Raw genomic sequence first — 21,605 nt, 5'->3', positions numbered from 1 at the left:
ATCTACAAGGCACAAGTCAGGGATGTGATGGAATACTGTCCACTTGCGTGGATGGGTGCAGCTGGAACAACACTTAAGCTCAACATCATCCAGGACAAAGCAGCCCGTTTGCCACCTATCCACAAATATTCACTCCCTCCACCAAAGACACACAGTGGCAGCAGTATCTACCATCTACAAGATGCACTGCAGAAATACACCAAGGCTCCTTAGACAGCACCTTCCAAACCTGCGACCTCTATCATCTAGAAATACAAGGGCAGCCAATGCATGGGAACACCACCACCTGCAAGTTCCTCTCCAAGCCACACACCATCCTTCACTGTCACTGGGTCAAAATCCTGGAACTCCCTTTCTAACAGCACTGTTGGTTTACCTATCCCACGTGGACTGCAACGGTTCAAGAAAGCAGCTCACCACCACCTTCTCGAGGGCAATTAGGGATGGGCAATAAATAGTGGCCTGGCCAGCAACGCCCACATCCCATGAACGACTAACAAAAAACTCGAGAAAAGTGAGCTCAGGGCAGGGGGATCATTATAGGAAATTTGGCCAGGTGGGCTTGTGGAAGGAAGGGCTGCAGCAGAGGCAGCTGATCGGATGGTCTTGATCTTAATGAAAAGTAAGTCATGAGCTCCATCAGTTAAATGTCAGTTAAAGTTTGCTGTTCTGCATTGGGCGTTTACTTGGCTTCCTTGTGTTATGTATTCTAATAGGTTGAACTATGTAACAATTTACCACCTAACACTTCTGAGCACATTGTTATATTCTTAAATTGGGGCTGTAACTCTTAAAGTCCTAATTATTAATAATGCGTCTTGTATATTGGTTTTTGTTGCCCAGTTCATAGGCAACACTAAAGGTCATCTGCAGTCTGCGTTGAGCTTGGAGCAGCTCAAGGAAGTTTTGAACATGTTATTACAGGATTTACTGATTAACTCTGCAGCAGATCAAGTGTTTTAGTATACCTGCATGAAAAATTTGCCATATGCTTTCCATGCAACTGAGAAGCCGTGCTTGTTAAAGTCAACACCTTTGGATTAAATGATTTTGTATTTTTCTGTGTGCCTCACAATCTATTGAACCCAGTCCTTCCAGGCACTCTGCTTTGACACACTGACCCTATTTTTAAAGTGTATGTTTAAATATAGAAAGTTATAGGATCACAATCTAATTGTTGAAAATGTGAAGTTACTTTCGGGTCAGATTTACTAGTCAAGGTGGGTAATCTAGCATTGTTTCAATGAATCTGTTACATTATCATTTCAAGTTACTTTAACCATCACTGAGAGGGTGCAGAACATTGAGGGGAAAGGGGAACAGCCAGAAGTCGTGGTCTGTGTGGGAACCAATACGAGGAAGGAAAAGATTGAGATTTTTTTAATATTGATTCACAGGATGTAGGCAGCACTAGCAAGGCCAGCAGTTATTACCTATGCTGCAATTGGAGTTCCAGGAGCTAGAGAGGGCGTGAATAAGCCAGATCTCAAAGCTAGTAATTCATGGATTACTCCCAGTGCCACATGCTAGTGAGTATAGGAATAGTAGGATAAAACATGTGTGGCTAGAGAAATGGTACAGGGCTATGGAATTCTGGGGCCGGTGGGACCTGTACAAGATGGATGGCTTACACCTCAGCAGGGCTGGGCCCAATTTGCTCACGGCGGTTTAGCTAGTAGTAGAAGCAGGATTAAACTGTTTTGGCAAGATGATAGGCACCAGAATGAAGCATTTGAGGGGAGAATCAAGGTGTACAGAAGATTGGGAGAGACAGATACCACAAGAATAATGAATAGTTCAGAAATGAGAGGGATAAGACAGTGAGCACATGTGAGGTAGTCTAAGATGGGTGCACGTGTGTAAGTGCATAGAGCATTGTAAGTAAGTTTGGTGAGTTCCAAGCACAAGTTGCAACGTGGCTTAATGCAATGCTTCTCAAACAGGGGGTCTGTGGATTCCTGGGTTTCTATAGAGACTTTCAAGAGAGTCTGTGAAATAATGTAAAAGTACCATGGTCAAAAGTAAGTGGATGCGTTGCGGCCAGAGGCGTGCTCTGGCTCCTCCTGTCCCCGGGCTCCTGACCAGAATAAACAGAATCTGTAGTGAGAACTAGACACACCCATCTCACTGGTAAATATACCTGCTTTCTTAAAAGCATTATTAAAACACTCTTTACATGCAGCACTTGCATGTTATGAGTATTATATAGTATAATTTAGATGGTGGGGGACCTTGTGATTACTAATCCATTTGAAAGTTCTTCGAACAAAGTTTGAGAACCATTAATGAAGGGAAGAATTAGGAACTTAATTGTCCTGGCTGCAAGTGCTCAGCAGAGATGGGCAAGAAAAAATGGAAGGGCAATGGCAGTTTTGATTAAAGAAACTATTATAGCTCTAGAAAGGGATGATGTAGTTGAGGTGTCAAAGAATCTTTTTGGTTAGAATGAAGGAACAATGGAGGAGCTATTATGCTTTTGGGTGTATACTAGGTTGGTTGGCATCCTTCCAGCTACAAAAGATGATGGACACGTAGTAAACAATCCATTTAGGTGGGGTGTCTTCTCTTGATGCACCTTTGTTGATGGCTGTGAAGGCCAATCCTTGAGAGACAGGTTCTGTCACAAGTGCTGCATGTGAGGCTGCCAAGTGATGCTGTGAGTTGTTGTTTTTGACGACACCTGTTGCCAAGCTGGTGTAGCAACTGGTCATCATGGTAGTGCACACCACTCTCACAGGATGTCACCATGTCCCCCTCGCCAGCTAGTGACTCCCAAGTGCAATAGTCAACATTTAGGGCCTTCATGTCACGCTTTGGGCTCCCCACTGGTCGTCTGGCCCCGGCTACCTCATCATACAGAAGGTCCTTGCGTATGCGACTGTCTTTCATCCTGCAGACGTGTCCGATCCACTGAAGCCGCCTCTGTTTGATTAGTGCCAGCGCACTTGGGAGCTCTGTCTTTGAGAGAATTACCACATTTGTGATTTTGTCCTGCCAGCATATGTCCATAATGCACTGCAGACAGCGAAGATGGAAATTATTGAGCTGCTTTCCCTGCAAGTCACCTATGTTTCATAGCCATTCAGCAAGGTGCTGAGAACACAGGCCTTATAAACCATCCACTTGGTCCTAAGGGTCAGCTTTATGTCATTCCGTGTGCATTTTGTGAGCCGGCCAAAGGTGGTAGCAGCTTTACTTATGCATGTATCGAGCTCTGCATCAAGGGACAGATTGTCTGTTACCGTGGACCCAGGGTAACAGAATTTGCTAACCACTTCCAGTGGGGTGTTATTTAGTGTGATCGGGACATGATGCAACACTTTGTCCCATGACCATAGTTTTCTTGATTCTTTTAGTCAAGGAGAACAAGGTACAGGCACAGGAGAGACAGTCCATGAGCCTTTGTAGCTGAACTTCCATGTGAGCGACTAGTGCAGCATCATCAGCGTCGAGGACTTCTCTGGTCAGAACGTGATGTGTTTCTGTCTTCGCTTTCAGCCTTGATAAATTGTAGAGCTTGCAGTCTGACCTAGTGTGCAAGTGGACGCCTTCTATATCTGCAGGGAAGGTGAAGGTCAGGAGCATGGAGAAGATGATACCAAACAGAGCGGGGTTTAGGACACAACCCTGTTTTGCTCCATTCTTCGCTCCCAAACTGTTGGAAGTGGAGCCATCAAACTGTACATTGCAGTGCATGTCGTCATGGAAGGAGCAGATGAGACTGAGGAGCTTCAGTGGACAGCCAATATTTTCCAAAGTCTTGTAGAGCCCTACTCTGCTGACGGTATCTAATGCCTTGATGAGGCCTACAAAAGTAAGGTAAAGGGGTATACTCTGTTCCCTACACTTCTCTTGTAGCTGGCGTATGGAGAATATCATATCCGCAGTAGAATTGCCAGCACGGAAACCGCACTGCGCTTCCGGGTACACGCAGTCTGCAAGTAAATGGAGTATTTTAAGTATGGTGTACCTAGATTTCCAAAAGGCCTTCGACAAGGTGCCACACAAGAGGCTGCTGCATAAGATAAGGATGCATGGCGTTAGGGGTAAAGTATTAGCATGGATAGAGGATTGGTTGACTAACAGGAAGCAGAGAGTGGGGATAAATGAGTGCAATTCTGGTTGGCAATCAGTCACTAGTGGTGTGCCTCAGGGATCGGTGTTGGGACCGCAATTATTTACAATTTATATAGATGATTTGGAGTTGGGGACCACGTGTAGGGTGTCAAAGTTTGCAGATGACACTAAGATGAGTGGCAGAGCAAAGTGTGCAGATGACTGTGAAACTTTGCAGAGGAACATAGATACATTGAGTGAGTGGGCAAAGGTCTGGCAGATGGAATACAATGTTAATAAATGTGAAGTCATTCATTTCGGTAGGAGTAACAGTAACAAGGATTATTACTTGAATGGTAAAAAGTTGCAGCATGCTGCTATGCAGAGGGACCTGGGTTTCCTTGTGCATGAATCGCAGAAGGTTGGTCTGCAGGTACAGCAAGTAATTAGGAAGGCAAATGGAATTTTGTCCTTCATTGCTAAAGGGATTGAGTTTAAAAGCAGAGAGGTTATGTTGCAGCTGTATAAGGTACTGGTGAGGCCGCACCTGGAGTACTGTGTGCAGTTTTGGTCTCCTTACTTGATAAAGGACGTACTGGCACTGGAGAGGGTGCAGAGGAGGTTCACTAGGTTGATTTCGGAGTTGAGGGGGTTGGCTTATGAGGAGAGACTGAGTAGATTGGGATTATATTCATTGGAATTCAGAAGAATGAGGGGGGATCTTATAGAAACATATAAAATTATGAAGGGAATAGATAAGATACAAGTAGAGAGGATGTTTCCACTGGCAGGTGAAGCTAGGACAAGAGGGCATAGCCTCAAGATTAGAGGGAGCAGATTTAGGACTGAATTGAGAAGGAACTTCTTCACCCAGAGGGTTGTTAATCTATGGAATTCCTTGCCCAGTGAAGTAGTTGACGCTTCTTCAGTAAACGTTTTTAAAGCTAAGGTAGATATCTTTTTGAACAATAAAGGAATTAAGGAATACGGTGAGAGCACGGGTAAGTGGATCTGAGTCCACGAAAAGATCAGCCATGATCTTATTGAATGGCGGAGCAGGCTCGAGGGGCCAGACGGCCTACTCCTGCTCCTAGTTCTTATGACCTTATGACCGAGCACAGGCCTTCCCCGTGATGCGAAGGAGTGACGTGCCCCTGTCATTCTGTTCCTGTGGTCGCTGTAGTCTCCTCTGTTGCCTTTGTTTTTGTATGGTATGATGATTTTGGCATAATGCATCTCCTGGGGAACAGAGCCTACTTTACAGCAGAGAAGGAGAAGGTCATAAAGATGTGGCAATAGATGGGATTATCCGTGCTTGAGCAGCTCGGCTAGGATTCCGTCCTGCCCGGTGCCCTTCTGTTTGCTAGGCAGTCTATTGCCTTCTCGAACTCCAGTGATGAGGGTTCCTCATCTAACTCATCCATGACAGGAAGTTGCGGGAGAGCATCGAGCATAGACTGGGAGATATGCGACTCAGGACTATAGCTCACAGTAGTGTTCAGCCTAGCGGGACATCTGTTTATTTCTGTTGGTGAGTACTTCATCGTCTGCCAACGCCAGGGGAGCAACTTTGGTGACGGCAGGGCCAAGTGCTCTCTTGATCCTTCTGTTCATAGCTCGTAGATTTCCTTTGTCACATGCAGTTTGGATTTCTTGACATAAGCTGATCCAGTGTTTGTTTGCGCAGTATTTCCCTCCTTTGCATGGCTGTCTTGCTACTTTCAGGTCGTGCAGTGTTTTAGCTGTTGGGTGTATGTTGTGTGTCATGTAGGCTTTGTTTATTGCATCAAAAACAGATATCATCTCAGCTGAGTAGGTGTCAAACCAGCCCTTGTTGCAGGTTCCGCCTTTACCAAATGATGCTTCTGTTGCTTCATAGATGATTGAACTTACTGACTTCCAAGCTTCTTCAATGCCAGCATCAGTGCTTCCCATTAAGGCTTTGGTGGGTAGCAAGCATTCTAGTGACAGTGCGAAGTGCTGGTGTTTGACATCATTGCTTATGCAAGGGATGTTGGTGCGTGGCGGGCCGTCGTGTTTGGAGCTCTAGAACTTTTGGGGGTGCACTTTCGCTCTGCTGCTGATGAGAGTGGTCGGTTCACTATCTGCAATATGGTAGGTGCAAGTGTAAAGAATACGAGGCAGATTGAGCCTCCTCTTGATGACTAGGTCTAGTTGGTGCCAATGACCAGACCTTGGTTGACGCCGTGATACCTTGTGCGATGCCTGTGCTGGAAGAAGGTGTTGGTGATGCAGAGTTCATTAAGAGCACAAAGCTCCAGAAGGCATTGTCCATTATCGTTGATCTTGCCCAACCCATGACGACTGAGGCACATTGGCCATGAATCACTGTCTGTCCCAACACGTGCGTTGAAGTCACTTACCCTCTCGCCATTTAGGGTGTTCCTCAGGATGCCACCTCGGGAGTCATAGAAATGCCCTTTATCTGAGATGCTGACGTTCAGAGTTGGTGCGTAGATGTATATGATGACTGTGGTTGTCCTCCAATGGAGGCACAGGGAGATGAGGCGCTCTGAGGTTGCTACTGGTGGCTCAATTGACTGTCAGCTGATTGCTCACTGCGAAGCCTACACCATGCTCACTGCGATCTTCAGTGCTCTTTCCATGCCAGTAGAAGGTATAATTAGCCTCTCCAATAGAGCCTGTGTCTGCTAATCTGGTTTCTTGTAGAGTGGCAATATTGGCATCTAGCTTGTGTAGCTCGCCATCAATCAGGGCTGTCTTGCATGCACTTGCTGTGGAGTATGGGTTGCTGTTTATTCCAGGGCGCACAGTCCTCACATTCCAGCTTCCAAGCTGAAAAGTTACATTTCTTTGTTTGTTGCGTAGCTTGGGCATGGTTTTAGGAAGTACATATTGCCTAGTATCTGTACCACCAAACGCCACCCCCCGCAACCTTGTAGGCTGGTGTCCAGAGGAAAGACGAAAGTCTATACATCTGTGGCCTATTCAGTTGCAGGAGTTGCCAGAGGTGCTAACTTGAGGGAAGCACCAACCACCTAATGGGACTCCACTCCAGATTTTGTTAGGTTTACTCCCTTAGACATGAGCTCTTGATGCTAATGTTGAAGGCAGTAAACAGCAGGACCCAAGATCAGCACAAAAGTAGGTGTGATCTTGTCCTCCAGGTGTGCGAAGGGAGTAGCTACAGGTCGCTACTTTCTACCTCTATCCCCTGAACACTCCAGGTGGTTAATCTGAGCTACCTGTAGGTTGCTTAGCAGGCGAGTGATTTTCTGGCCAGGAATAGGCTGAAGCGGGTTCAGCAGGAGTTTGAAGTCACTCAATCACAGCGGGGGTGGTGGGGGGTGGTTGCAGTAAACTGATCAAAGTTACTTTAAGTATCATAGAGACAAAGTTGTATCTTGCATTATTACCAGTGTAGTCCAGAGTAAAAGCATCATCGTGATGTTGAGATAAGTCCAGAAATTTGAAGCTAAAAAATGTAAGACTCTGCTTCCGTCTATAATCTGCTGCCTTTTTTTGTTTTCTGATCTGTGAGCTGTGGAAGAGATCTAGAAAAATCTAGATCTTCTTTGAAACATAGCTTCAAATTTTTGGACTTATCTCGACATCAAGAAGACACTTTTGCTCTGGACTACACTGGGTGTATACTGTAGACCACCAAATAGTGGGAGGAGATAGAGGAGTAATTTGCAGGTAACTTGCAGAATTATGTCAGAACCATGTGATGATGGGTGACATCGATTATCCTACATTCCCATGAGGGGAATAGAAAGGCATCTCGTGCTCGAGCATCCTGGATGACTAAAAATATAAAGATCAGAGAGGGCACAGCTGTGAGTGGAGTGATCAGAGAGTGCTAGTCTGACTGAGTCTGTGAACCAAATGGGAGGGGGGGAAAAAAATCACGTCATGACGTCAATGCACAAGGAGGCGCATAGGATAAGTCTGCAGGTAAACATTAAATTTAAATTAATCAACTTATAAAGTAAGCTAGACCAATTAATTAGTATAAAAACTGAAAGCCAATTTGATAAAATACATAAACTTAATTATACAAAATATAAGTTTATCATAATTATGACTTTTATTATTCATGGGATGAGTAAGGCTGGCATTTGTTGCCCATCCCTAATTACCCTGGAGAAGGTGGTGGTGAGCTGCCTTCTTGAACCACTGCAGTCCATGTGGTGTAGGTATACTCACAGTGCTGTTGGGGAGGATTTTGACCCAGTAACAGTAAAGGAATGGCAATATAGTTCCAAGTCAGGATAGTGTTTTTAATCTAGGGGGATAAGGTTAAAATTCAATAAAGAGGGATAGTCACATTAAAGGGTTCCTAATTTTTTAATAAATTAAAATCTAAGTATATAGATAAAAGTTAAGTAAAAACATTTAAGTTAACTTACACATAAAATAAAGTGACCAGTACAAGGCAAGGTGGAGAGTGGTGAGGTGTTTAAGTGTTAAGTTTATTTAGTTAATCGCCTAATAAACAGAAGCATAGCAGGGCATCTCAGTCCTGTGGAATGCACATCCTGCTCCACGTGCGAACTCCAGGATACTACTCGTGCCCTGGATAACCACGTGTGCAGGAAGAGTTGTCAGCTGGAGCAGTTCAAGCTTTGGTTTTTGGAGCTTGAGCACCAGCTGGCGTCACTGTGGTCACGAAGCTGAAAGTTTCATGGATAACATTTTTCGGCACGTGGTCGCCCCACAATGTAAGGCTGTTCAGGCAGAGAGGGAATGGAATGGGTGACCGCCAGACAGTCACGGAGGACCAAACAGGTAGTGCAGGAATTAGAGTGCATCACACTCTCTAACAAGTATTCAGTTCTGAATACTGATGAGGGTGATGGTTCCTCTGGGGAGTGTAGCCAGAGCAAAGTCCATGTCACCATGAGTAGCTCAGCTGTACAGGGGGACAGGATGAAGATTGAGATAGAGATAGAGTCAATTATTGGAAGGAAAGATTGATGGAAAACGTAGGAGAGGGAAGCAGAGGATTATTATTTAGCGAATGCAAATCCCTGGAGCCAAGCTCTAGCCTCCTTGTTTTCTGAATTTGTGATTATCCGCCACCTAGTCTGTATAGAGGACGCTCCTCGGTAGCGTACAGCATTGTTTGCATCTCTCCACAATTGCTTAAGGGGTTTGTACTCAGGCCCCAGCAGTGGAGACTGGCAGCGCAGGGGCCCTGGCTTGTCCTGAACCTGTTTAGCAAGGATCACTCTCGCCATGGTAGTGCAAAGCCTACCATTCGACAGATGGGGTTTGTCACAAGGAACTTGTTAGCAACTTCCCATATTTCCCATTCCTTGATCCAAAGGATGTCTGCTGGCAGCTCTTGCTCAGGAAAGTTGCTCCATTTCGGGTGCCGAGATGGAAGGCAGACATTAGGTGGATTGAACGTGTCATTATGGAGTGGTAGGTGAGGTGCAGCACGGATGGTTTCAACCAGCTTTGTGAATTTTCGTTAGTCGCCGGTTGTATGGGGGAGTGATGTTTGCAAGGGCAGGAAGTCGGGAGAAGGGTGTTGAGCGTAGTTATGATGCGCATTGTCTGTGATGACCTATGCCAGACAGGTGCATAGTACTTTGCTGCTGTGGTATGATGGGGGCAAGTGCTCAGGTCCAGAGTGTTTTGGCAGCAGCGCCCCTCGTAGATCCAGCAAGTTTGTTTAATAAATTCTTTCTAGTTTTGACTTTTGCTGCTGTTTTCTTCAGATGCTCCTGGAAGGACCAAGTCCTATACAGAGTCACTTCCAGGTATGTTGGATTGGGATCATGCTTTAGTCTCTGACCATCTATGCAGATACGCAATTCTTTTTTGGCAGTAGCATTGTGGAGGTGGAATATAAAGAAGCAGAGGAGAAAATGGTTGACTGATATAATGGACTGGATGCGGTTGACCTATGCGGAATGTGTAAGGGCAGCATAGGACAGGTAGAGGTGGAGATCCATGACAGTCAACCTTCCGGGAAGAAGATAACCCAAACAAAAATTGATGGAGGATTCTTTAGTTAGGGGAACAGGGAGGCACTTCTGCCACAGATGTGATTTCCAGATGGTATGTTGCTTCCCTGGTGCCAGGGTCAAGGATGTCGCTGAGCAGCTGCAGACTGAGGGGTCATGGTCCATATCAGTGTCAGCAACATAGGTAGAAAGAGGGATGAGGACCTGCAGGAAGATTTTAGGAAGTTTTGAATGAGACTACCAAGCAGGATATCAAAGGTTAGTAATCTCCCAATTACTCCAGGTGCCACACGCCAGTGAGAATAGAAATAGAAGGATAGAGCAGATGAATACTTGGCTGGAGAGATGGTCCAGGAGGGAGGGCATTGGATTTCTGAGACATTGGGACTGGTTCTGGGAGATGGGTTGCACCTCAACAGAACCAATGTCCTCACGGGGTGATTTGCTAGTGCTGTTGGGGAGTGTTTAAACAAACTTGGCAAGGGGTTGGGAGCCCGGATGTAGCAGTAGAAAGGAGGAACGAGGTGCATGAAAGATTGGGACAGGCAGATAGCACTTGAGTATATTAGGTGGGGTCAGAGTAAGAGGGAATGCAATGAGTTCTACATTAGGTTTATTGTGTATGCATGTAAACGTACAAAGCGTGGTAAATAAAGTTGGTGAGTGGGAGGCACGGATAACTACATGATGTCATGGCGATAATGGAGACCTGGCTTTAAAAGGGTGGGACTGGGTACTAAATATTCCTGGATACAAGGAGTTCAGGAAAGATGGGGGGTGGGGGGTGGAAAGAAAGGAGGAGGGGTGGCAGTATTGATTAAGAAGAATATTATAGTGCTGGAGAGAGAGGATGTCCTGGAGGGATCAAGGACAGAATCTATTTGGTTAGAGCTCAGAAACCATAGAGGTGCCATTACACAACTGGGTGTAATCTATGGGCTACCCAAATAGTGAACAAGATATAAAGGAGCAAATTTGCAAGGAATTTACCTACATTGATTTAAGGTGATTGGCAACACGAGGGAAAGCTTTTTTACACAGAAAGATTAGGATCTGGAATGCATTGCCTGAGAGAGTGGTGGAGGCAGATTCATTGGTGGTTTTGAAAAGGGAATTGGATAAGCACCTGAAGAGAAAATTTGCAGGGCCACAGGGATAGGGCAGGGGAGTGTGAGTTCCTCTTGCAGAGAGCCATGTGGACACAAGCCAAATGGCCGCCTTCTGTGCAATAACCATTCTCTGATTCTATATATTTAAAAAAAACAGGAAAAGGAGGCTTGTGACAAATGTAAGGTTGATAATAGAGGAGAGAACCAAGCTGAAGCCAGAAAGTGCAGAGATCTTAAAACAAAAAAGTAATGATGGACAGTATGTGAATACATTAGTGAATAACATAAATGGGAACTCCAAAAGTCTTTTGTAAACCTGTAAAAGGGTAGTCATTGGAAGGGTGGGGCTGATTAAAAGGAGATCTGCATGCTGAGATCTCTTGTGGCTGATGTAGATGTAGAGCAGCAACTACAGTTTTACATTGAGATAGTTAATCCAAGTATTTGTCAGGAGTAGAGGAATGTATCACTGTGATGCCTCCTTCATGTTTATGAATAGGGCATTGAGTAGTTATATGTTTCATGGTCTGTTCTGGGTGACCACACTCACACGCTGGAGTGTTTTTAATTTTCCATTTCTGCACCAAGTATCTGCATCAGCCTTGGTTTGTGCAGATGTGGTTTAGGATTACCTGTGAGCTTTGCTGAAGTTCAAAGCTAGGGATCTTCTGCGTCAGATCTTCATTGCATAATTGCAATGAATGGATGGAGGAGCAATGCTTGACATCATGGGCATGCAGGGTGTGGCCCTTGAGGTTTCTAGTGAAACACCGCATTGAAGTATTCAGTTGGACATCAATTCAAGTGTGGCTGCTTACCAGTGCACAGTGCCCAACTACGGAGTTCGCAAGGGTCATGGCCGGTGTCTGAAGCACTGATCCAGAAACTGGTGAGCACAGGCTGCATCAGGTTGACCCTCGTCTTTGTCTTGGTAGCTACCCTCTTCCAATGGTTGTGTTAGCGTGCGGTCGAGATTTGCTAATAAATAGGTTGAAGTGGGGCCATATTGCACGTTATTGCTGTAGAATGTAATTTTCAGATTACACTTTGCATTGCTGTTATCCAGATGGAATGCAGTGATTATTTTGTGGGGGTGTGACTTAAGCTTCCATTTCTGGAAATATTCCTCCATGGTTTTTAGGTCACAGTTCAAGCTGCTTACATTGCTAGGACAAGGTCATCCACGTGTGAAAATTTGCGTGACCTTGGCAGCACGTGGCTTGTGTAGACGTGAAAAAGCATTGCGCGGGCAAGGTGTAACTGAACTACTAAATCAGTACTTTGCATCTGTCTTCTCTAGCAGTAAATGTAGTAGTAGAGAAGTTGGATCCGATAAATAGTTGAAAAGGAACTTAAAAGGTTGGCAGTACTCAAAGTAGTAAAGTCATCCTGTCCAAATGGGATGTATTGTAGGTTACTAAGAAGTGAAGGTAAAAATTGTGGAGGCTCTGATTTCAATCTTTCAGTCCTCCTTGGATGTGAGGGTGGTGTAGATAACTGGAGAATTGCAAATGTTACGCCAATATTTAAAAAAGGAGAGAGGAATATGGCCAGCAACTACAGGCCATCCGTGGGTAGAGGAACTTTGAGAGACAATAATCCGGGCCAAAATTAACTTTTGGAAAATTTTGAGCCAATGAAAGCTAGCACAGGTTTGTTAAAGGCAAATTAAGTTTGACCGTCTTGATTGAGTTCTTTGAAGTAATGGAAAGGGTTGATGTTGTGCATATGGACTTTAAAAAAAAAAAAGTTTGATAAAGTACCACATAATAGACTTGTAAGCAAAATTGAAGCCCATAGGAGTAAATGAACTGTGACTGTGGATATGAAATTGGTTAAGGGAAAGAAAGCAATGGCGAAGGACTGTTTTATCAGCCTGGCGGGGGAAGTATACAGTGGTGTTCTCCAGGGGTCAGTATTCGGGCCACTGCTCTTTTTGATATATATTAATAACCTATACATGGGTGTACAGGGCATAATTTTAAAGCTTGCAGATGACACGAAACTCAGAAATGCAGTGAACAATGTGAAGGATGGTAAGAGACTTCAGGAGGACTGGTGAAATACCTGGATAAATGGCAAATGAAATTTAATGCAGATGAGTGTGAAGTGATGCATTTTGGTAGGCAGAACGAGGAGAGGTCGTATAAGCCAAAGATACAATTTTAAAGGGGTGCGGGAACAGAGATTCCTGAGAGTATATGTATACAAATCTTTGAAGGTGGCAGGGTAAGTTGAAAAGGCTGTTTTTTTTTTTTAAAAAAAGCTCCTTGGCTTTATTAATAGAGGCATAGAGAACAAAAGTAATGCTGAACCTTTATAAAAAGCTGGTTTGGCCCCAACTGGAGTATTATTTTGAATTCTGGACACCACACTTTTTAGGAAGGACATCAATTCCTTAGAGAGGGTGCAGAAGAGATTGAATAGAATGGTACCAGGGATGAGGCACTTCAGTTATGTGGCGAGAACAGGACAATTCGTCTAACGTCAGTAGTAGGTAAAATGCTAGAATCAATTATTGGGGACGTGTTAACAGGGCAGTTAAAAAATCATAATATGATTTAAGCAGAGTCAACAGAGATTTATGAAAGGGAAATAGTGTTTGACAAAGCTTTTTGAGGATGTAACTCGTAAGGTGGATAAGGGGAACCAGTGCATGTAGTGTATCTGGATTTTCAAAAAGAATCACAGAATTGTTAGCGCAGAAGGAAGCCATTCAGCCCATCGTGTCCGCAGTGGCTCTCTGAAAGAGCAGTTCCCTCAGTTCCATTCCCCCGCTTTCTCCCCATAACCCTGCACATTCTTCCTTTTCCTATAACTGTTGAATTCCCTTTTGACTGCTTCAATTCAACCTGCCTCCACCACATTCTCAGGCAGTGCATTCCAGACAACCACTCGCATGAAAGTTTTTCGTCATGTCGCTTTTGCTTCTCTTGCAAAATACTTAAATCTGAGCCCTCTCGTTCTCCATCCTTTCATGAGTGGGAACAGTTTCTCTCTATCTACTCTGTCCAGACCTCTCATGATTTTGAATACCTCTATCAAATCACCTCTCAGCCTTCTCTTCTCCAAGGAAAACATTCCTAATGTCTCCAATCTGTCTTCATAACTGAAGTTCCTCATCCCTGGAACCATTCTCGTGAATCATTTCTTTACTTTCTCCAATGCCCTCACGTCTTTCCTAAAGTGCGGCGCCCAGAACTGGACGCAATGCTCCAGCTCAGGCCGAACTAGTGTCTTATACAAGTGCAACATAACTTCCTTACTCTTGTACTCTATGCCCCTAAATATGAAGCCCAGGATAGGAACAGGAGTAGGCCATTCGGCCTTTCGAGCCTGCTCTGCCATTCATTATGATCATGGCTGATCATCCAATTCAGTAACCTGTTCCCGCTTTCGCCCCATATCCTTTAATCCCTTTAAACCCAAGAGCTATATCTAACTCCATCTTGAAAACATACAATGTTTTGGCGTTAACTGCTTTCTGTGGTAGTGAATTCCACAGGCTCACCACTCTCTGGGTGAAGACATTTCTCCTCATCTCAGTCCTGAATGGTTTACCCCGTATCCTTAGACTATGACCCCTGGTTCAGGAAAGCCCCACCATCGGGAACATCCTTCCTGCATCTACCCTGTCAAGTCCTGTTAGAATTTTATAGGTTTCTATGAGATCCCCCCTCACTCTTCTGAACTCCAGTGAATATAATCCTAACCGACTCAATCTCTCCTCATACATCAGTCCTACCATCCCAGGAATCAGTCTGGTAAACCTTCGCTGCACTTCCTCTATGGCAAGAACATCCTTCCTCAGATAAGGAGCCCAAAACTGCGCACAGTATTCCAGGTGTGGTCTCACCAAGGCCCTGTATAATTGCAGCAAGACATCCCTGCTCGAATCCGCTCGCGATGAAGGCCAACATACCATGTGCCTTTTTTACCACCTGTTGGACCTGCATGCTTACCTTCAGCGACTGTTGTATGAGAACACCCAGGTCTCGCTGCATATTCCCCTCTCTGTTTATAGCCGTTCAGATAATCTGCCTTCCAGTTTTTGCTACCAAGTGGATGACCTCACATTTATCCATATTATACTGCATCTGCATGCATTTGCCCACTCAACTTGTCCAAATCACCCTGCAGCCTCTCTGCATCCTCCTCACAACTCGCCCTCCCACCCAGTTTTGTGTCATCTGCAAATTTGGAGATATTACATTTAGTTCCTTCATCCAAATCATTAATATATATTGTGAATAGCTGGGGTCCTAGCACCAGTCCCTGCGGTACCCCACTAGTCACTGCCTGCCATTCGGAAAAAGACCCATTTATCCCTATTCTCTGTTTTCTGTCTGCCAACCAATTTTCTATCCATTGCAATACACAACCCCCAATCCCATGCGCTTTAATTTTACACACTAATCTCTTATGTGAGACTTTGTCGAAAGCCTTCTGAAAGTCCAAATAAACCACATCCGCTGGCTGCCCCTCATCAACTCTACTGGTTACATCCTCAAAGAATTCTAGTGGATTTGTCCAGCTTGATTTCCCTTTCATAAATCCATGCTGAGTCTACCACTGTTCTCTAAGTGCTCTGCGATAAAATCTTTGATTCTGGGTACTGTCTGTGTGGAGTTTGCAAGTTCTCCCTGTGACCGCGTGAGTTTCTGCCAGGTGCTCCGGTTTCCTCCCACAGCCAAAGACTTGCAGGTTGATAGGTAAATTTGCCATTGTAAATTGCCCCTAGTATAGGTAGGTGGTAGGGGAATATAGGGACAGGTGAGGATGTGGTAGGAATATGAGATTAATGTAGGATTAGTATAAATGGGTGGTTGATGGTCGGCACAGACTCGGTGGGCTGAAGGGCCTGTTTCAGTGCTGTATCTCTAAATAAATACAATAAAACAAATAAATAATGGACTCTAGAATTTTAGGAACTGTTCCAAAGTCTATAGAATCTTGGAAGATGACCACCAATGCATCCACTATTTCTAGGGCCACTTCCTTAAGTACTCTGGAATGCAGACCATCAGGCCCTGGGGATTTATCGGCCTTCAATCCCATCAATTTCCCCAACACCATTTCTCTACTCATACTGATTTCCTCCCGTTCCCCTCTCTCACTAAACCCTGTGATCCCCAACATTTCTAGTATGATATTTGTGTCCTCCTTTGTGAAGACAGAACCAAAGTATGCATTTAGTTGGTCAGCCATTTCTTTATTCCCCATAATAAATTCCCCTGTTTCTGACTGTAAGGGACCTCCATTTGTCTTCACTAATCTTTTTCTCTTCCCATACCTATAGAAACTTTTATAGTCAGTTTTTATGTTCCCCGCAAGCTTGCTCTCATACTCTAGTTTCACCTTCTTAATCTATCCCTTGGTCCTCCTTTGCTGAATTCTAAACTGCTCCCAATCTTCAGGTCTGTTTTTTCTGGAAAATTTATATGCCTCTTCCTTGGATCTAATGCTATCTCTAATTTCCCTTGTAAGCCTTGGTTTGGCTACCTTTCCCGTTTTACTTTTGTGACAGACAGGAACAATTGTTGCCGTTCATCCATGCACTCATTGAATGTTTGCCATTGCCTTTCCACCGTCATCTCTTTAAGTAACATTTCCCAATCCATCATAGCCAACTCGCGCCTCATGCCTTCGTAGTTTCCTTTATTAAGATTCAGGGCCCTAGTCTCAGAATCATCTACGTCACTGCTGTCCATCTTGATGAAGAATTCCATCATATTATGGTCGCTTATCCCCAAGGGGTCTCGCACAACTAGATTGTCAATTATTCCCCTCTCATTACACAATACCCAGTCTAGGATGGCCTGTTCTCTAGTTGATTCCTCAACGTATTGGTCCAGAAAACCATCCCGTATACATGCCAAGAATTCTTCCTCTACAGTATTGTGACTAATTTGATTTGCCCAATCTATATGCAGATTAAAGTTGCCAATAATTACAGATGTTCCTTTATCACATGCATCTCTAATTTCCTGTTTAATGCCATTCCCAACGTCACCACTACAGTTTGGGGGTCCATTTACAACTCCCACTAATGTTTTTTGCCCCTTAGTGTTTCTCCGCTCTACCCATACAGATTCCACATCGTCAGAGCTAATACCTTTCCTCACTATTGTGTTACTTTCCTGTTTAACCAGCAATGCAACTCGACCACCTTTTACTTTTTTTCTGTACTTCCTAAATACCGAATACCCCTAGATGTTCATTTCCCATCCCTGGTCACCTTGCAGCCATGTCTCCGTAATCCCGATAATATCATACCCGTTTACATCAATTTGCGCGATTAATTCATCCACTTTATTGCGAATGCTCCGCCCGTTGAGGCACAAAGCCTTAACGCTTGTCTTTTTAACATTACTTGTCCCCTTCCCGCTATTTTTCACTGTGGCCCTATTTGATTCTAGCCCTTGATCTCTCTGCCTATCACTTTTTTTATTCTCTTACTGTCTTTTGTTCTTTTCTTTGATTCCCCCCCCCCCCCCCCCCCCCCCGCTCCTCTGACTCTTTGCAAAGGTTCCCATCCCCTTGCCATTTTAGTTTAAACCCTCCCCAACCACTCTAGCAAATACTCCCCCTAGGACATCAGTCCCAGTTCTGCCCAGGTGTAACCCATCCAGTTTGCATTGGTCCCACCTCCCCCAGATCCGGTCCCAATGCCCCAGGAATCTAAAACCCTCCCCCTCACACCATCTCTTCAGTCACATATTCTGTATGCTTTATTAAACGCTCTCTCAGTCTTTCCTGCCACCCTCAATGACTTGTGCACATATACACCAAAGTCCCTCTGCTCCTGCACCCCCTTTATTTATATTGTCTCTCCATGTTCTTCCTATCAAAATGAATCACTTCACACTTCTCTGCATTGAACTTCATCTGCCACCTGTCTGCCCATTCCACCAACTTGTCTATGTCCTTTTGAAGTTCTACACTATCTTCCTCACAGTTCCCAATGCTTCCAAGTTTTGTATCATCTGCAAACTTTGCAATTGTGCCCTGTACACCAAGATCTAGGTCATTAATTTATATGAGGAAAAGCAAGGGTCCCAACAATGATCCCTGGGGAGCTCCACTACAAACCTTCCTCCAGCCCGAAAAACATCCATTAACTACTACTCTTTGTTTCCTGTAACTTAGCCAGTTTTGTATCCATCTTGCTACTGTCCCTTTTATTCCATAAGCTACAGGTTTGTTCACGGGTCTGTTGTGTGGCACTGTGTCAAATGCCTTTTGAACGCCCATGTACGCCACATCAACAGCATTGCCCTCATCAACCCTTTCTGTTACCTCTTCAAAAAAAACTCCATCAAGTTAGTTAAACATGATTTTCCCTTAAGAAGTCCATGCTGGTTTTCCTTAATTAACTCTCATTTCTCCACGTGACTATTAAATTTGCCCTGAATTATTTTTTCTAGAGGTTTCCCCACCGCCAAAGTTAAACTGACTGGCCTGTAGTTGTTGGGCCTATCTTTACACCCTTTTTTGAACAAGGGTGAGACATTTGCAATTCTCCAGTCCTCTGGCACCAAGGAAGACTGAAAAGTTATGGCCAGTGCCTCTGCGATTTCCACCCTCACTTCCCTCAGTATCCTTGGATGCATCTCATCTGGTCCTAGTGTTTTATCCACTTTAAGCAAGCATTTGGTAAGGTGCCACATAGAGGTTATTACACAAAATTAGGATTTATGGGATTGGGGGTAATAGATTAGCATGGATTGAGGACTGGTGAATGGGCAGAAAACAGTAAGAGTAAACAGGACATTTTCGGATTGGGGAAGGCTGTTAACTAGCAGGGTACCACAAAGATCAGTACTTGGGCCTCCGCTATTAACAATCTATATTAATGACTTAGATGAAGGGACTAAGAGTAACGTATCCAAGTTTGCTGACAATACAAAGTCGGGAGGAGGACACAGAGGCTGCAGAAGGATATAGACAGGTTGGGTGAGTGGGCAAGAACATGGCAGATGGAATACAATGTGGCTAAGTGTGAAGTTATCCACTTTGATAGAAAAATATAAAGGAAAATTTTTCTGAATGGTGAGAGACTGGGAAATGTTTGTCACAAAGGGATTGGCATATAAGAGTAAAGAAGTCATACTACAATTATATAGAACATTGGTGAGGCCAACCTGTGTGCAGTTTTGGTCTCTTTACCATGAGTAAGGATATACTTTTCCTAGAGGGAGTGCAACGAAGGCTGGCGAGACTGGTTCCTGTGATGAGATGAGATTGTTCTAATGAGGTGAGATTGTGTAAACTAGGTCTATATTCACTAGAGTTGAGAAGAATGAGAAGTGTTCTAATTGAAACAAAATTCTTAAGGCACTTGACAAGGTAGCTGCTGAGAAAATGTTTCCCCTGGCTGGGAAATCTAGAACATGGGGTCAGTGTCCGAATAAGGGGACGGCCATTTAGGACTTGGATATGAAGCAATTTCTTCTCAAAGGGTTGTGAATTTTTGGAATTCTGTACCCTAGAGAGCTGTGGATGTGCAGTCATTTAGCATAGTCAAGACTGAGGTCAGTAGATTTTTGGGTACGAAGGGATGTGGGGTAAAGTCCTGCTACTCGACCTGTACCTGATGACATGTTGGGTTCAGGTCGGGTCACTCTTCTGGGTACGGCGGTCAGGTCAGGTCTGGGTCGAACACACAAAGTAAGTATTGCATTTTGCTCTGCTGGTAAGTGTTAAAAGTAAAAAAAAACCTACCTGAGCTGGGAGCCCAGGGCGTCAAGGAGGGAAACTGAGTAAATGTGGAGGGAATCGGGTCGGGCTCAGGTCCGATGTGGTTCTGTCGGGTTCAGGTCGGGTTTTTTTCCCTGACCTGAGCAGGCCTTTAATGTGTGGATACTGCGGGAATGTAGAGTTAATGTAGCAGATCAGCAATGATCTTGTTGAATGATCTTGTTGCAGACTCAAAGGGCCAATTGGCCTATTCCAGCTCCTATTTCTTATCATCTTATGAGAAGCTGGGTTTGTTCTCCTTCGAGCAGAGAAGGTTAAGAGGAGATTTTGATGGAGGTGTTCAAAATCATGAACAGTTCTAATAGAGTAAATAAGGAACTGTTTGCAGTGGCAGAAGGGTCAGTAAACATTTGACTTGGGTTCATTTGCCAATCACCTTAAATCTGAGTTGACGAGGAAAACATTTTATGCAGGGAGTTGTCTAGAATGCACTGCTTGAAAAGGTGGTGGAAGCATATTCAATAATAACTTTCAAAGGGGAATTGAATAAATACATAACGGGAAAACAATTACAGGGCTATGTGAAAAGAGTAGGGGAATGTGACTAATTGGATAGCTCGACGAAAGAGCCAATGCCGGCACAATAGGCCAAACAGCACAGACGGAGCTATGTCATTCTATGATAAGTACTGCTTTTATAGATGGCCAGTACCAGCACATGTTGTAGTTCCCGCAAATGGCATTAAAGTCGTCGTTTTCTGTCAGGCCAAATGTAGGAGTTTTAATTTGGTTAAACAGGTATTGAACCAAGTTCACTAAGTATATGATAAAAATTAAGAGGCTAACTCTAACTGTACTTTCTATGTCTTATGTGCATCAACCCTAGATTCTGACTCTGTGGGCCAGCTCAGTTCTGATGGTCATTCTTCAGGATTGGAGGAGGAGGAGGAGCAGTGCTGCACAGTGCCTCAAGAGTCACATGCAGCAAAAACACCTGACCAAGAAAAATTTCTCAAGCACAACTTTGAAGCTTTGGCTAATGAATTTTCTAATGGTAACAAACTTTATAAAATGTGCCTTTCTTATCCCAGTAAGTTTTTAAATGTTAACCATTTGCAACTACATGTCACTAAAATTGGTTTGTTAATTTGCAGAGAAATTTGACAGCTCGCTGAAAGATCTACAGCAAAGTGCAGAGAATGAAAGCAACTTTTTCTTAAATCCTCGTTTGAGTATTTCTGCAAGATTTCTATCCCGCTGCCAGAAAAACAGCAGGTTAGTTTTGAACTGTTCCAAAAAGTTTTAATGAGTTTAATAGTATCTAAAACCTTGTGAACCTCTTCAGGCTCTTGGTTAAATTTTAGCAATTGTTCAAGTTAAAGGCTGATTCAAATTATATCGTGTTCAACAAACTTGTTGAAGTATTTGAAGAGGTAGCAGAGGGTTGATGAGAGCAATGCTGTTGATGTGGTGTATATGAACTTCCAGAAGGCATTTGATGCAGTGCTGCACAACAGATTGTGAGCAAACTTATAGCTCATGGAATAAAAGGGACAGTAGCAACATGGATACAAAATTGGCTTTGTGACAGGAAACAGAGTAGTAATTAATGGATGTTTTTCAGGCTGGAGGAAGGTTTGTAGTGGAGTTTCCCAGGAGTCAGTGTTTGGGACCCTTGTTGTTCCTGGTATATATATTAATGACCTGGAACTTGGTATACAGGGCACAATTTCAAAACTTGTGAATCATACGAAACTTGGAAGCATTGAACTGTGTGGAA

The 21,605-nt window shown here is 44.0% G+C and overlaps 1 protein-coding gene across 3 annotated transcripts in view; it reads left to right on the top strand.

Moving 5' to 3' along the window:
- Positions 1-21,605, top strand: part of LOC137353138 (mitogen-activated protein kinase-binding protein 1-like) — a 186,656-nt gene that overhangs the window by 142,072 nt on the left and 22,979 nt on the right. For all 3 annotated transcript variants that reach the window (XM_068019172.1, XM_068019174.1, XM_068019171.1), the window contains exons 25-26: positions 20,712-20,879; positions 20,980-21,100. In XM_068019172.1, the coding sequence (XP_067875273.1) occupies positions 20,712-20,879; positions 20,980-21,100 (289 nt within the window). The remainder of the gene's footprint in view (positions 1-20,711; positions 20,880-20,979; positions 21,101-21,605) is intronic.

The sequence above is a fragment of the Heterodontus francisci genome, chromosome 40 (assembly GCF_036365525.1).
Source record: "Heterodontus francisci isolate sHetFra1 chromosome 40, sHetFra1.hap1, whole genome shotgun sequence".
NCBI lineage: Eukaryota > Metazoa > Chordata > Chondrichthyes > Heterodontiformes > Heterodontidae > Heterodontus > Heterodontus francisci.
The sequence above is the reverse complement of the archived record's forward strand: the minus strand, read 5'-3'. Positions and strand labels throughout refer to the sequence as shown.